The 17106-nt window shown below is 34.2% G+C and overlaps 1 protein-coding gene across 1 annotated transcript; it reads right to left on the bottom strand.

Annotated features, from left to right (window-relative positions):
• Positions 1 to 4511: 4511 nt before the first annotated feature.
• LOC137919022 (sterol carrier protein 2-like) lies at positions 4512 to 16222 on the bottom strand. Its single transcript, XM_068761983.1, is given in 4 exon segments — positions 4512 to 4577; positions 12610 to 12631; positions 12633 to 12715; positions 15116 to 16222. Coding segments are annotated over 4 exon segments (1278 nt in total).
• Between the last annotated feature and the right edge of the window lie 884 nt (positions 16223 to 17106).

Below are 17106 nucleotides of genomic sequence, written 5' to 3'. Positions count from 1 at the left end.
GACAGCTCAAAGTATTTATGTATATGTATATATATGTATATATATATATATATATATACCTCTTTATAGCTTTTACACAATCAATCACCTGTATAAGCGGAATTGTTCAATGACATTTTAATGTTATTGGATCTACAAAGGCAAGGAAACCTATGCATATATGACATATCTACGACTATTTATTAATTTTGTAATATAAGCACGCGTCTTACATGGAAAATTTTTAGTTAAATGTAAAAAAGTTTACTATTTCAACATAGATGCTACGATACGGTAACGTATTTTCTAATGTCCGAGGTCAAACGATGCAGACATTTGCATTGACAGGTAAGGTTAAATGTTTGTATAACTTTAATGGATTCTAATTTTAGAAGCTAGTTTTTGGTTTCTATGTCAAAAGGAGGCAATACGTTATATATTCAATTTACGATAAAAGTATATAAATTAGATAAGATATATAACATTTACGATAATTATTAATACAGAAAATTGTAATTTCTCATATTTTATTTTTATTACTCCCTTTCGTCAAGAACAAGCACAATAACCACACGAAGCAATATTTAAAAGGAAGTTATTTGACTTCCTTTTATAGTTAATTAGTGATAATCTGGAAATTTACCTCAAATCGCAAAACTAACGCACACATAAAAGCAAGTACTTTGTATGTACGTAATTTTTTTCTGACTTCTTTTATAATATTCATAGATTCTAAAGAGAATTTAATTAAATAATATTAATGTATTACATAATTTAATTATCTGTACTTTAAACCTAGATTTAGATTACACTAGGGAAGACGCTGATTTCAGTAATATAGTGAATATTAATATATAAAATAATACACGTTCGACTTGTCACCTGAATAACCAAATTATCCGTCAGATTTAGGTAGCGGTATGAACTTTATTCAGTTCCTCAAAACATTAACTGACGGAAAGATTTTTTTTAATTTATAAAGGCAGAGAGACCGTTATAGGAATGCGGCCAAGAAGTGAAAAAAAACTAAAACACTCGAGATTTGGATAATCTTATTTTGATCAAAGCGGTGAAGATAGCGGAGAACATAAGTGTTGTGTTTTATTTACAGTTACATGTACTTTAAAACGAACGCATTTCTTCAACTTTTTCGTTTTACTTACTTACAATTATTTTATGTAATGTAGTTATGTCGTGTCGTTTACTCATTGTTATGTCGATTTCACCAGTGTCAGTTTTTTCTGCGTTTTTACGGAGAAACTATTAACGCCATCTGTCGATGCCGGTCGAAACTACATAGTTTCGATATATTTATAACTACGAAACATATCGTCTTTTGGTGTTTAAAGACGGAAGCCTACGACTTATGATTGTTACCAATATACGACCTATGGTAAAGGAATGTGGTCTTACTTCTGGTCTAATCTGGTGAACTATTAGCATGTATAGGCCCGAGCCGAGGCTATTCAGGGAGCTCTCGATCATCATTAACTTAAAGAGTGGTGTTGGGCTAGACGCCTTCTGCTCTCTGCTGTTTCAAAATCGTGAAATCTGTAATGCTACTTAGGCGGTAGTAAAAGTCCTGTAAAAAAAATTCTAAGGGCCTTATTTGCACAAGTGCTCAATATTGCATAGAGGTTAGGCATGGTTATGCCATGCTCCGGAGATATTTTTCTATGAGACTAAATTTGGAACGAGATGATCCGTAGACGAATGGAAGTAACCGGCTTGGCTTAGCCAATTTGCAATTCAGTGATAGTGGGCAGAGCAAACAACTGGCAGAACTGATGGCCGCTGAAACTTTAAGGTTCTAGAGACACATTTGACCGGCAAGCTCAGTAGTGGGACGTCCAGGAGTTGGACAATTTTCCTAAAATTCGTAGCCCAATGCTGGATGCAAGCCACTTCCAACCGGTATCTATAGAGGAGGCCTGTTTCCGGTAGTGGACGCCATGTTGGTTTTTATTTATTTATCTATATGGCTAATCTAATATGCAGCGGGGTTCGATAACAGGATATATTAACGTTCATTTATTAGCATATTCGTAATATAAAATACCGGCTACCGTTTTTTTTTAAATACCGAGCATGTTCTGTGCGAATTGAAAAAAAAAAAGAAAAATCTTTATCTGTATTAGTTTTACAACGTGTGTGAGTAAATTTATTGTTGTTATTAAACAGGTGTTATATCTGATTAGGGCATCATGTTAATTTGCATTTATAATTAAATTGTTTTAAAACATTGTAAATGATACATGGTGTTGTATACAGGTTGTTTGATTATAAGTTTAAAAGCTTACGGGTGAATATATAGTTCGTTTTGCTGTCAATATATTCACCCTGTCCAAAAATCGATTAAGAAAAAGCGATTTCAAAATTCGAATTATTACACATTAAAACTAATTATTGTTTACTATCTGTCCCTAACTTTGTAGTGCCAGAAGATATTGGCCTGTCGCATTTAAATTGAAAAAATAATTTAATGTTTTGAAAATAGGTGTAAAAGATTTTATGTTTTTGATAACAAATGAGCTATATATCCTTTTAAAGTGTCGATCGTTCCGTTTAAACTATATTATAAATAGATTATTTATATCGTTGCTAAACAGCTACATCGGGTAATATTAATCGACTACAAAATTTATCAATTTATTCTATATTTAATCAATACATAAAGTGATCACTCTGAAATATGTTCCAGCAATTGTGTTGCAACAATTTGGACAGCCAGAAATTATTGTTTGTCTCACTCCAATAGAAAAAAAAACAAAAAAAAATATTGTAAAATATTTCAGAGTGATTACTTTATAAATTATAATCACTATAAAAGGATATAGGTGTAAAAGCTTTAAAGCATGTAGAATTCATGCTCCGTAGTACTGCTGGCCACTATGGCCGCAATATTTTCATGTCAAATCATTCTCACGAGCTTGAATTCAAATTCCGAACGCAGATTTGAATTCGAAAGCCATCAGAGATGCGTTCGCTGCCGTTGTGTTAGGGTCGTGTAAATTGTAAATACTCCGTACATATGAATACAGCATTTCAATTAATTTTGTTCATTTTTTTCCCTTTAAAATGCGCTCGGGTGGTAAATGACCCGCTAAACGCGTATACTGCTTAGGAGGAAGATCAGGTACGTTTGCTAATCGCTTATAAAATCTTAAAAGTAGTATTAATGGAACAAATCACCTGTATAACGTTGGAACCGACATACATCATCATTTATGATTCGCACGTACAATTATCTTGATAATTTGCGGACTTTGACTTTTTCTTCGTTTTAATATTATCGCTAAAAACATTTTAATTACCTAGACAAACAAAGACAAATAGATATATTATAGCATGCTAAAGTGTGTGTTTGTTTCTATACATGTCATGTGTGAGGGCGCTATTATACAAGGGGCAAAAGAGAGAGATAGATAGAATTGTATAGCGAAAGAACGGAAAGATAGATAATGTGATGAATGGAAGAAGAGTATGGTAATAAGAAATGATAAAAGAAAAATGAAAGTTTCCACAAAAATATGGATGGAAGTAGAGGTCCCCAATAGCAAGTCCAGAATAAAAAACTATACAAGGGGCATCAGAGATCAACAACGGTGCTGAAATAACAATCGATAATTGCATAAGTTTTTGTCTAGTCTACACTGCATTTCACATAATAATGATGAGTGTAGATTTTATAAAAAACATAATCTTAAGCAATAGATAGAGAAGAGAAGTCGTCTATCACAAATGTAATAAGATTGTTTTGTAAAGAAGACTGCATGATTGATCCATATGTAATATTATTAAGTGTATTGCTTTATTTGATTTTTGTCCATATGTAATATTAAGTGTATTGCTTTATTTGATTTTTGTTGGACACTGTTAGCCTTTTTGACTTTAACAGCATTGTTGGGCCCAGGGCTTGCGGATCCGAAATTCGTCAGCTGTCGCGCGATGTGAGTGTTTTCCAGTAAAATACAAGTAGTGGCCCGAGCCGAGGCTCTCCCGGGAGCCCTTGAACTTCGACATTAAAAGAAGTTTTAAATTTGGCGCACGCTGCAATCTATAATCTCAAACCCGCGGAATCTGAAAAAAATTTGGCAGCTGTGAAAATCCGGTCAAAAAGTAAGTGTTTACGTACAGAGAACGTTAAGTTTAGTGAGAAATTCTTTAACCTATTTCACACAAATAACGAACAACATTACAGAATGTTTGTATTTGTCAATGTTACATAGCTATTTATACAAACGTGTGTAATATCTAGAAGTTACAGTCATGCGGCGCATGTTATAGCCCTGTTGCATTTCAGCCGTTGCTCGAAGTCTGTCTATTAAGATGACAATTTTGACATCGGTCAAGACTCGCTAGCGAGCGGCTGATAAAATATGGAGGTCCAAGTGGCAGTTACAAGTGGCTCGTTACGATCAACGCGGTGCATTTTAGACAATAATATTACGATCTCTTTGCATCCAAGTCATAAAACGTTGTCACACTGTACTATCTGCACGTGGACTTTGAACGACTAAAGATCGTTGAGTTCATGACGGACATTGATCCATTACTTTGATGCCGCTCACAAACTTGTTGATGGTAGATGCCGCCACCTACAAAACAATCACACTCGGCACATTTTGATGCCGCGTCGTCTTGAGATCTAAGCGTGTGCTTGAGTTTCCGGACGACGCAACGAACTTAAGACAGACATCATATAAAACATTTCACAGCCGTTCTAAAACAAACCGTCCTGGTTGAAGACGGGGGTAGGCATGTGTATCGTAGACGAGGTCCCTGATCATTCTAAATATAAGCGGTGATGGAGTTTGTTCATTTCTCCCAGTACAAATGTTTTCCTATCATTTTAATGTTATGTTGTTTTGCCTAGGCAATAGCGACCGAAAAAATCGAGGTTCAGCCCTTTTGAGCGCCATTAAGACGAAATACTAAACAGATATTACTGACGAGTTTTAGCCCAAGCTGAGGTACTTTTGTGGAGGCGTTTGAACCTAGTCATTCCATGAAGCGTAAACCTATGAGATCTAAGAGCTCCACGGCCTGTTAGTCCGTAGAAATTGTACTATGTAGCGACCCGAGCCAAAGCTAATCAAAGAACACCCTAGCTTCGCTACCTTAAAAGAGGTTTTATGCTATGTGTCCTCAATGTCCCGCCCCTTCGCACCCGCAGAATATGCGAATGCCACTTGGACTGCAGTGCAAATCACGTCAAAAAAATCTCTCTTCATTTCAAGTGTGGCAGCTACATTTCTATGTAATGGAACCTTTTAAATGATAAAAAATATATAAAACAAATACATACAAGTCAAGTCAAAAAATCTCTCTTTATTTCAATTGTGGCAGCTATATTTCTTTGTAATGGAACATTATAAAATATGAAACAATTGTTTTTAAATTTCATGTTTCAATTAGTTTTGTATTAAGAAATCTGTTGTTGTTTATTTAGGCTTTAGTAATTGATTTTTTTATCGATTTTTAACTCAACAGTGCTGCCTTCGTCGTTATGCTTAAACAGATTTTAAGTCTGTAAATAAATCGAATATTATTTAAAATATAAATTGGATCAATGCAAAGATAAACAGTGAGGACGAACAGAACAAATAGATATGGTGTAATCGTACAGATAATAAGATAGCATGTTTACACGGTAACATAATATTTTGAATGCGCTATCTCTTAAATAAAAAAACATTTTGCTCACGATGAACATAACATATAATTTATTGTTATTTTTATTATAAACTGTGAATTATATAATTTAATACATAGGTAATAGCGACATAGACAATAACCTTTAGACATAGACAACAATGCGAGAATCTAATAAAAACAAAGTTCCATAAGATATCTTGAAGACCGGTGTTTCCAAACTAGGCGCCCACGCCCCACAAGAGGGTTAATTGAATGATAAATGAATGAAAAAATTGGGTTAACGAGAAACGTCAACGTGGATGACATATATGAAATTAATATAAAAGTGCAACAGAGAGAGAGTTCGGTAAGGAATAGTAGAAAATAAAGAATAATAATAAATAGAGAGATTGCTGGAACATATTACATTGGAAATGTTTGTTAGAATTGCATTTAGTGACTTATAGAACGATACGAAACTTTTCGTGTGTTCTATAAACTGGACAATCTCCCTAAATAAAGTGATCTATATACAATGCGACATGGCAATAACTTCTGGCAGTCCAAAGTCGACATTTACAGATAGTTAACAATAATTGATTTATAATTATCCTTTTTTTGTAGTAATCTTTTTTTTTTTTTTGGATAAGCTGTACCATGTAACTGACTGCAAATAAGCTATACATTCACCACTTTAAAGCCGTACACCTATATCTAATCATTCTATATAAAGTACATACATAATTTTTTTTTTTTACTCGTTAAGGAAACTTGAAATTAGTTAAAATGTTAATACTTTTAAGACGACATCAAGGGGTCGTTACAAGTTTCCGCCTTTAGCATTACATTATTTCATCCAGTTGAAGATCTACGAAGGTTATAGGTCGGCTAGGCGGACACTACGTGTGCATAGAATTCCGACAAAGGACCTCAAGCGTTAAGAATTTTAATTAGAGGGCGCCAGAGAATTCCTAACCACGTTTGCTGATATGTAACAGATGTAAAGAATGTTAGAATACGTGAAGTAAAAACGATGAAGAATAGAAGAAAAAAATGTTAAACATGGAAGGAGAAGATAAAATAAATTAATTTTATCCTATGTAGGGGTGAACCAGAGGTCCCCGAAACGAGGGCTGTAAAAAACCTCCTTGATCACTTGACAGGTATGAACGGCGACCACGAGCTCATAGCGCCATGGTTCGATCAGGTCTGAACTAAAATACCACAGTAGCCGAAGCAGTACACACCGAAGATAGTTACAGGTAGTGCTCTACTAATTTTAAAAAAAGGGTCATGACTTAGTAAAGTAGTAGTAATCCGAACACTTAGAATATTATAATGCAAATAATTAAGTCAAATGTTACATTATATCTTGTATAGAAGGAGAGAGAATATGAATATGTTATCGTAAATTTATATTATACAGGGTAAAAAGGCCAGCAATGAATTAAACATTGACTCAAGTTCATCACAAAACATAACCTTGCTCGATTCATTTTGAATGCAGCTAAATTTAAAAATATTTTTTATAACGTTATATACGTTCAATGGTTATAGAGGTAAAAGTCAATGCATTTTTGATTAACCCTATTGAAAAATTAATAGTTTAAAAAATAATGATACAGTAATAAGATTATTATAAGAAAAATGAATTTTGAAATTAAAAAAAAAACTTTGTATTAATGTTAATTATTATTTACTATCTGTCCACGCAGACTGTATTTCCAGAAATTAACGGCCTGTCGCATTTAAATAGAAAAGATGAATTAATGTAACGTATTTCAGAGTAATCACTTTATATAGGTTTATTGGATATATACGTAAAATTTATATATATTATTACTACTTGCAAATGTTTAGATATATATTCGACTTTACTTGTAATATAAATTAAATGTTTTCAATAAACTAAAATTCTTCATATGGTATAATTTCGTTATTACCTCATGGGGAATATGATTTATTATTTTATCCGGGTTTACCTCTATTGTAAAATGAAACGCAAGGAAAATAATACGAAATTAAAATAATAAGGATAGTCTATACAAATACTTTAGAACTTGCTCATTTGTATTATTCATTCAATTTGTTACTTGGAACTCAAGGAATGAAAACTTTTAAAGGTATTGTTAGAAAATATCAGGATTTTAGTTTATAGTCCAAAAGCTAAGTATTTTGGCTTGCTAAAAACTAATAGTTTCACAGCGCATGCTTTCAACAGAGATAACTGCGAAGGTCCTTTATAAAGTTTAATTAACAGCGGCTTTGGCCAGTATTAGGTACCAAATTACCAAAGCTACTAAAGTGAGTTTTTACAGTACCAGATAACAAAGTTTAAGTAGCTTTGGTAGTTATCAGATACCATACGCTGAGGCCAGCAGCTAGAACCATAAAAATGCCTGGTTATTTTTTTTATTAATTCTAATTTGTATCGCAATTGTTTTTTTTTACAATATTTATTTTTCACTTAAACTAAACGCAGACAGTTGGGAGAGGGTTGCCGCTGTTTGATACGGATCTTTCTTCTCCCAGCTGCGAGGCACGACAGCGTTTTATAATTTTTTACACAATTTGGAAGTTTTACTCGATTGTAATGCATGGCTAGCGATAAAATATCTACTTGTACTTATCCTAAACTTTACGTGTTTGTCTGTTTAAATTAATACCGATCATAAAAAAATTATTTCACATTAAAGTGATTACTCTAAAATCATCAACATGTCAGCCGATAGACGCCCACAGCAAGGCATGGGTTTTACCCCAAGATCGCCAAGGTGACCGGTATTGCAGTGTCTACTTTCAGCGACGTCGATTTTGACTCGTCGGTCTACGTAGGGGGGGGCCTACTTACACCGCATCTACCATCTTGTGGCCGTCATCGTCGACCTGTTAGCTCATATACGCCAATGCATAGCTTTTATATTATAACAATGTAATTTAAGAAAATGTAAAAAGAAATGAGGAATGAATGAAAGGTGATACAGAGCAAAAGGAAAAGACAGTAGAATTGTGGAATGAAAGAATAGACCGAAAGAATGAAAAGTATGAAAGAAAAGAAAGAAAATAATAAAAAATTATGTGAAAAATTAAATAAATTTGCCAAAAAAGTCCCAGTCCTACAAAAGATAGGGGGTACGAGAGGCCCACAATAGCGGGGGCCATAAAAAAAAATAAAAATAAAAATGCATAGCTTTTAGCTTCCCCCAGAGATATCTATGGAGGGTTTTTTTTTGGTCCCCGGGACCTCTCGTTCCCCTATCACGTGTGGGACAGGGACTTTTTATTTCTAATAATCTATTCATATAATTTTTTATTATTATCATTCTCCTCTTTCATGTATCATATTATCTGTCGTACTGTTTCTTTCGTTCTACAATTTTCCCAGTCTTTCTCTTTCATTCCATTAGCCATACATCCATCATCAACCACTACATTCTAGGTTTCCTTGCTATTTTATTTTGCAACATTACATTTATTGTTCAAACATTTAACACATATTTTCTTTATAATTATCATATTATATTATACTGTTTATTGCACTATTTTTTGTACTACTTTACTACTATACTATAAAGCTATACTTAATAAAATAAATATTTCTATATTTTTGTGTTTGCTTTACTTTTTTATTCAGATCTTTTGTGGGTTATACCATAACCTCCACGATTGGCAGGTAGTCGATGACAGTGTGGTATTATGGTACGGAGAGAACGCTGCTGCCCATCCTCTGGAAATTTATTTGTGAACAGTGGCAATCCTATATAAATGCACAAAGTATGAATTATTTAAGATTGTAACTGATTACATGTCTCAATCCTCTGGCGCAGGACTAGCACAGCTCAATGTCGCCAATAGAGAATCTTTCGACCCCAAATGCATTGCACTCTGAAATACTCTGCAACGGAATTATACGGAATGCGGCATATATTTAAAAAGTCACGATACGATATAAAAGCAGTTTAGGAGGAAATAATGAAGGAAAAAGAGGTGATGTATGAATGAAAAGGAATGAGAGATTATGTGAGGGAAAAAGAGAAATTGAGGCCCTTAAAATAACAGGACTCGTAAAAAAAAGAATAGACACGGTAAATAAATAAATCTTTCCTGAACCAATTTATGCTTTTGTACGCCTTGGTAGTCTTTGGTATATAATTGAAATATCAAAGATTACAATAACGCTGTAAGCAATATTTTATAAACTTCGGACGCTATCTAAAGAGGACAGCGAGTGACATCTGATGAACTATCTCACTTACGCGGTCATTGACCCACCATTGTTATTATTACAATTAAACTAGCACTCGACACTCTATCACTCCCAAAAGAAATATTGGACAAATAAAAATATAATATTTAAGTACCGTAACCTCTTTCAGGTTAACAAAAAAACTGGACGTACCTATAATAATTTTAAAGAAGGTAGTTTTATTTTTCTGAAATGGCAACACTACTCGACCCCGTCACTCTAAAACACTGTATAATTTAACAGTCGCATAATATCCTTTAAAATGTACAGGAGCTACCTCGGAGTATTTATTTAAATTTAGACTAAATAGATATTTTTATGAGATTGTGCTTGTTTAAATCAAAATTAAATTAAGACTTTATTCTATTGGCTTCAAAATAATAATGAACAACTTAAGTTAGTAAGTAATTTATTGGCAGAGCTCCTGATGTTTTGTGTGCCAGGGGGCAACAAATTTCGTAGTATGACCGAATGTAATAATTTTATAAAAGGTAGTTTTATTTTTATGAAATGGCAACACTAATCGGCCCCGTCATTCTTTTGTGACAAGTTCTAGTAAAGGGATTGAGAGTGGTGGGGTTGAAACAGCGTTTTGATTATTGAGCCGGGAGCTCGGTCGCTCGTTCGATAACCATGGAAGTGATAAGTTGTCTAGTGGAAACTATGCTAGTGGGCTATTAAAAGTGGAATAAAAGTATTTACTGTGCTGTGAATTGGAGTTTTTTTTTTCTGATATACCAATGCACTGGAAATTGACATTGAAAAAAGTTGACTTTATATGTAGTTGTAAATCATATTTCAGATGTAGGACAATTCTGCTAGATATATTTGACCCCATAGATCTACGTCTTACCTCATGGGTTGTAAAATGACCTTGATAAAGTCATCTGTCAATTTTGTTTGTAGAAGTTTGACGCTCCAAATAGTGCGCAATGCTATTAGGGGGACCTGAAAGTAATGTTGTTTCTGCGCATGTCGAAATTTGATTGTCATTTTGTAGCTCTTGGAAGACGTTTTGTACTAGATGGCAAAAGGTTGTTGATAACATATGTGAATATATTATTGATTAGAAATAAATACTTGTTAAAAATGTAGTCGTGCGAATTTAACTTAAGAAAGCGACATTACTTTCCGGTCCACATAATATTTGGGATCAATCATCGTCAATCGTACATCGGTGTACATTAGGTCTCACAGCGAAGTATCGAAGGCCCATCGTAAGCGATCACATCTCTTACCCGTATGTGATCACCGGCAACAAATATTAGTTAAAAACCTTCGTCTTCAGACATTGAAGTCTTTTGGACGAGACATTTCGGAGCGTTCCGAATGCTGCTTCTCCTAGTCGGATTCGGCGAGTGGTCTCTTTGGTTGGACTTAACATCTAAAGTACTCTGTGTTTGGCACTCATCGGTGTAACATAACTCCTGAAGATGCCCCATTGAGGGGTGAAACAAGTGTTGAGTAATTTGGCGGCGGCGGTTGTGTGATTCGCATTATTTGCCGCATACGCATTTATCAGCGGGCTGGCGGGCGGTGCACTTTGTTGCACGACTACCACTGCATGTGCGAAGGTGGCTAAATATTGGTCCTTTTCTTACTTAGGATGGACTTCCACGAGGTAACGCCTGATTCCATTAAATATTTAACATCTGAAGTATTTGTGATCAATCTAAAATTCATTGTTTTATATCAAGGTAATAAACGATATAAATACGAAACGGTGAAATACACTGATGAATAGAAATAATGTGTTCATGTATTTAATCATTTGAAATAATTATTTACAATATAATCTTGTACAATTTTAGCGTATTCGGTAATTTTTTATTTCAGACATTATAATTTTATGCAAATGTGTACACTGAAATAATAGTTTTGCATATTCAACATGATGCATTATGATTAAAAAGAAACAACATACTTGACTTTTTATACGTATGACGTAACAAGAGTTTTTTTTAAACATATTTGGCTTTTGTTTGCGTTTTGACTAGATAATACGAAATAAAATACATATGAATTATTAATAGTCAACGTTTTCTTAGGAAAATAAGGTTTTCTATTCAGTACATTCTAGAACTTCAATTATAATGTTACTATAATTTCATTATAATTGAATGTTTAGTACACATGTCATCTTCAACTACAACCAAACACGCCCTTTTATATTTTGATTAAGTCAAATATTTGACAGGTATAGTTATGGGTTTACTTTGTGATTTATATGAAAAGGGATAAATTATGTTTTTATTATTTTCCCCATAAAAACCTCCGTGCGTTAACAATATTTAAAAAGAATAACCTAATTGATGGAGCCGTTGTCAACATTAGACGAATATTAAATATTTGTAAATACATAAATTTATAATTTTAAAAATTAAAAAAAAATGTTTAAAATTATTATAAAATAAGAAACGATTTATGACATTCAGTAACTGTATTTGATCGATATCAAATTTTTGACAGCTAGAAACATTAGTTTTAATTTATTCTGTATTCGAATGGGAAAAAAAACTTTTTTATCTGTTACATATACATTTTTTCTACTCCATAACAATTTTTTTGTTAAAATGATAAAAAAGGAATCCAAAGGAATCAAGTCATGTATTACAAAATAAAAAAACGACATAAGTTATATGATAATTTTATTGCCACAACAAATATGTGTATATATTAGATAATTTTTTTATAAGAGAAATTAAATATTTATAGCTTGGAGCGGGTGTCTTCAGTATCCACCGCACCCGTACTATTTGATGCGGTAGGTTGAAATCCCTTCCGATACATCGCTACCACGACTGCGCCTCCAAAACCCAAGTTATGTTGCAGACCGATCCTTGCGCGCGGCACCTGTACCAAAACAAATATATCACCATCTTTTTAGCCAAAGAACTTTTTTAACTCACCTAAAATTCGATTTTTAAAACCAAACAAAAACCTTTTATATGTTTTATTATAAGGTATCAACAAGATGACTATAGTGGTATTATTGGAAAGCGGCTTTATTATTGTATTTATGTTTTATATTTTTGTTTTACTTATTACATCAATTAGGATATTGTTATTTTGTACCAAGTTTAATGATAATATTGTGCATGTATATAATTAACGTATCTAGTACTAATTCTAGATTTGCAGTAATGTTGTTGATGTGTTTAAAAAAATGGTGAAGTTGTAAACAGCATTCTTTGATCAAAATAAAAACTTAACAAGTTCAAACATATGTCCTCAATTTAACAAAACGGAATCACAGTTTGTGAGCTATTACAATTCATGCGAAAGGTTCTATTTACTCTTCCCTTCCTGGGACGGCCTCTCATCACTGCCTCTGCGAACAGCGAGTGCGATCCAATGTAGGATCTGTATTGCCGAGTGGTCCTCGCTTCCATCCCAAGGAACACTAAACACTTATGCGTGTACAGTTGCTACCTTCTTATGTACTTGATCATGCAACTAATACGTTTGTTCTGTAAAATTTTTGTCTAATCACGGACCCTTCCGTTCCTAGAACTCAATTCCAATCAATAGAAACAATGGATAGAAAGGTTTTATAAGTACACACAGCTATACCTCTGACAATAATAAAACGGTGTGTAAAATAATCTTTATAATTGAGTTAATTGCTGAATGTTTTAGTTTATCTGTATATACGTATAATTTAGCTTATGTGTTTATTAAAAAAATATTGTATTATTTCATTTTACTCTAAAATTATTATGATTTTCTAATTTAAATATTTTAAATTGTACAATATTCTTTTTATTCGTATTTTCAATTGCACGCTATGGTCTTTTATAATAGAAGCATACGATACAATCTAAATTAAAAAAAATTGCCTTGTTTAACTCTTTACATGTAACGTAAACATCTTTGGAGATTCTTAAATAAATAAATAAAAAAGATGCGATCGCTTATTAAATCAGTTTAATTAAATCAGAGATCTTAGATATTATAAAATGACATAAAACAAAGGATTAGAAAAACAAGTAATTATGAGAGTGCATAAAAGTAATAATAAAAAATGAATTACAAGACGGTTTTATGTGAACTATTCATTATTATTAATTATGTTTCATGCTGAAATTATTAAATTCTAACATAAAACTGTTGAGAACTATATTATATGTATATTGCAAATCAATCGTCTTGATTACTACTTAATGTTTTTATTTAATTAAATAAATTTAATAATACGCTGCGAGGAACAACAGCGTTTTATAATTTCTTACAATTTTTCTTACACAATTTTCTCTTATGAGTAAATACAGCTAAAATTAATACATATTAACAATACAATTTGAAAGTTTTACTCAATTATATATTAGTTGGTACATTATTTTGTTTCAAGTCGCTGCCTAAGCGCAACAGACCGTTAAATGCCTTGAGATTTAGGACAATGTACCGAGCCAACTCGTCAAAAGATTCTGCTGTAGATTTTTTCTTGAGAAGGTCCGGTAAGTTGAACGGAGGTATATTAAGGTTTTCACATAAGGTGACGCAATTACGTCTATTGGATTCGAATCGGGAGTAGTGTCTGAGTAAGTGATGAAAAGTTTGTACTGTGGAGTCGTCACATGGGCAAGTCTCATTATCGATCATTTTAAAACGGTGCAGGTACTGCTTGCAGTACCCGTGCCCGCTTAGTAGTTGTGTGAGACGGAAAGATGTCTTGATGAGTTTTCGCAGTTTATTTATGTGGGAGTGAATCACGCAGGCGAATAATAGATGTAAATCTTTTTTCAAACACTTTAATTTTTTCACGTCTTACATAGTTCACATCAACCGCACGACCGCCATCTTACACGAGAATGCCCTAATCCATTCATACTCTTCATTCATTCATCAATCAACCGCTCACTTCCTTTACTCTTACGTTCCGTTCCCACATTTATGTCGGTGAGTTTCGAAAGGAGTCCTATGGTATGTCGACCCTGAGCCGAGCACTCGTATCTTGCATTGACTAGTTAAGAATGCATATAAAGCATAAATACAGACATTGAACTATTTTTGTAAAAAGTATTGATATATTAGAGCAGAAAGGTGCTTGAATGGCGACCACGTGTCGTAAGATGAGTCTTAGGAACCACTTGGTAGATCGGCGACATAGTTACAACGCCGGATCTCTGCATATGGGCAGCGTCAGACAAATCATCGTGGCGACTTTTGAAAGAGGCTTATACCTTGCAGTGGAATTTATCAGCTGACATGATGATTATATCAATAAATACATAAAATGCTTAAAGAACATACCTGCCGTTCCCCAGCTTCACCTCGCAGCTGCCACACCAGTTCAGCGCACTGAGCAAGTCCAGTTGCACCCAGCGGGTGACCTTTCCCGATCAGACCTCCGCTGGGATTCACAACAACTTTCCCACCATAAGTATTGTCCCCAGCATCGATGAATTTACCAGCTTCACCTTCCCCACACAGCTGCAGAGCTTCGTAAGTGATCATTTCGTTTGGGGCAAAACAGTCGTGAAGTTCTATCACGTCCACCTCGCTTGGTGCGACTCCGGTCTTGGCGTATAATCTTCTAGCAGCTAAATTTACCATGTCATATCCCAGTAGCTTTATGACGCTTTTCTCTGTGAAAGTCGTTGGCGTGTCAGTGGCTAATTCCATTCCTATGATCTCAACAGCTTTCTTTTGTAATCCGTATTTGATAACGGCTTCTTCCGACATGAGGACAGCCGCAGCAGCGCCATCACTCGGTGGACAACACTCTAACTTAGTTATCGGACCGTAGATTCTTCTAGAATTTAATACTTCCTCAACGGTGTACTCTTTTTTACTTAACGCTCGTGGGTTTTTAATGCTGTGGCGGTGATTTTTAGCAGCGATTTTTGCGAGGTGCATCTCCGTTGTTCCGTATTTCTTCATATGTTCCATAGCTGCGTTGCCGAAGTATTGAACTGTGAGAGGAACCTTTTGTATTTCATACATTTCGGCCATTTTTTCCGCGTGCTTACCTAAAGGATTTGTTTTTTCCTTGAAGTGTGCTATGGTGAGTGGTCCGGACGTCATCTTTTCAAAGCCTACAGCTAGCGTGACATCACATATACCGCCTTCGACGAGTTGTTTTGCAGCGAAAAGCGCTGTTGAACCAGTGGCGCAGTTATTGTTCACGTTATAGACTGGTATGCCGGTCATGCCCACTTCGTACAGTACCCGCTGGCCGCAGCAAGAATCTCCCGCGACGTACCCGCATATCGCTTGCTGCACCATGTCGTACGGAATACGTGCGTCGGCCAGAGCACCTTCCACCGCCTCTTTACCCATCTCCGGGTAGTCTTTTCCTGTGTTTGGCTTAACGAAGTTCGTCATACCGACGCCTACCACAAAGACTCTTCTAGGCATTGTAATACACTTACTTTTTCACTTCGTTTCTATTATAAAGTTATAAGCTGGATGTTTTCTTTAATGTGCGATCTTTTTGTTAGTTTTCTCTTCGTCTATGATATTTTTAATGTTGTATCGCCTATAAAGAAACACAGAACCATTATTTATATAGCAACTTGTACTGCAGCGGATCGAATGGTTGAAATGGCAGTCAGCAGACCACGTAGGGCACAGGACAGATGGTCGCTGGGCCCTAAGTGCTTGAATGAGGATAATTGACTAATAAGCCCATCAAAGAAGGTCTACCTATAAGCTAAACAATGAAACTTGTTGAGGTGGCTGTCTCAATCTATTGTCTACTTCGCCACGTTGATCTGGATACGGTCTTGTTCCAGAGGTTCATTAATTCTTTTCTCGTTTATATGTGGTCACTATATACAAACATTAGTGTACATTAACGTAGAAAAAAATAATAATAAAGAGTGTATCTAACAAAGACATCATTCAATGGCGTATGATGTGATATGAAATATCTGTAGTTATAATTCTAGAACTATCTAGAATAGATCTATGGTCGATCTTATAAAAGAAAAGCTCTGTCATTATGGTTCATTTTTGGTGAAAGTAACAAAATTAAATTGCAATTGAGTTCTTATTACATGTATAATGTAATAAAAATATATATTGTTTTGTTACGAGTTCAAACTACTTATTAGTTTATAATTAACTGCCTTAACTTTAAGAAATGAAAACTTCGTTTGGCACAAGTTGCACACTGAGCGAATCTATAAACGATTTTACATTCACCTCTGGTCTGAAGAACAAGGAGATGTAAAAAAAAGAAGATTTATTGATGGCTTAATTCATATACTTGGCTACTTACTGCAATACTGTTTAACCTG

The sequence above is a fragment of the Battus philenor genome, unplaced genomic scaffold (assembly GCF_028537555.1).
Source record: "Battus philenor isolate CCGP_79_NKW_IND1 unplaced genomic scaffold, ilBatPhil1.0.hap1 SCAF_15, whole genome shotgun sequence".
Taxonomy (NCBI): Eukaryota; Metazoa; Arthropoda; class Insecta; order Lepidoptera; family Papilionidae; genus Battus; species Battus philenor.
The sequence above is the reverse complement of the archived record's forward strand: the minus strand, read 5'-3'. Positions and strand labels throughout refer to the sequence as shown.